The sequence below is a fragment of the Silene latifolia genome, chromosome 2 (assembly GCF_048544455.1).
Source record: "Silene latifolia isolate original U9 population chromosome 2, ASM4854445v1, whole genome shotgun sequence".
NCBI lineage: Eukaryota > Viridiplantae > Streptophyta > Magnoliopsida > Caryophyllales > Caryophyllaceae > Silene > Silene latifolia.
The window spans coordinates 91,747,979-91,748,811 of NC_133527.1; the positions used below are offsets into that span (position 1 = coordinate 91,747,979).

At 46.2% G+C, this 833-nt stretch overlaps 1 protein-coding gene across 1 annotated transcript; it reads left to right on the forward strand.

The window, feature by feature from the left end:
- Positions 1-215: 215 nt before the first annotated feature.
- Positions 216-629, forward strand: LOC141641085 (uncharacterized). The gene has a single exon (XM_074449762.1). The coding sequence runs from the start codon at positions 216-218 to the stop codon at positions 627-629; it is 414 nt and encodes a 137-aa protein (XP_074305863.1).
- Positions 630-833: the final 204 nt, after the last annotated feature.

Sequence of the window (833 nt, forward strand, 5' to 3'; positions counted from 1 at the left end):
CAGAGAATAAGGGAGATAAACCAGAATCCTCTTGCCGTGTTAGCAGGAATGACTTGCCATCAGTCACATTCTACCAAACAGACATCCAAGATGAGGGGAAACAACATCACGACACATTGATTATCACCCTCTCAATTTGAAATTTCCTGGTAAGGAAGATCCTAGTCAACACCGGGAGTTCCGTTAACCTCATAATGCTGGGAACCCTAAAAAACATGGGGTTTAGCGAGAAAGATCTGCTCAGGAAGGCGGTACCCCTGGTTGGGTTCAGTGGAGAAATGAAACACTCTCTGGGAGAGATTGTAATTCCTACATTCGCCGGAGGAATTAACAAACAGGTGAGATACTTGGTCATCGACGGCCCGTCCAATTATAATGTTATCCTTGACAGGCCATGGATTCATGAAATGAAAGTGGTACCATCTACGTACCACCAAAGCTTGAAATTCCCAACACCTTGGGGAGTACAGGAAATACGTGGAGACCAAGAAGAGGCTAGAGACTGCTGCAAGGATGCCCTCAAACCTACAGTAAGCCCACCAGCACATCAATTACAGAGACTGTGCGTCCAGAGGGAGTACATCGAGCCCCCACAGGCAGAACTTGATGAAGTACATCTGGACGCCTAGCACCTTGAGCGAACTATGCTGATTTGAGCAGACTGTACATGTATTATCCGTCAGCAGCTACTTGATTTTTTACGTACTAACATGGATTGCTTGGCCTGGTCGCACGATGATATGGTAGGTATTGACCCAAGTGTTATAACGCACCGGTTGAACATCGACACCAGTTATCAGCTAGTACAACAGAAAAGGAGGAAGTTTGCTCCA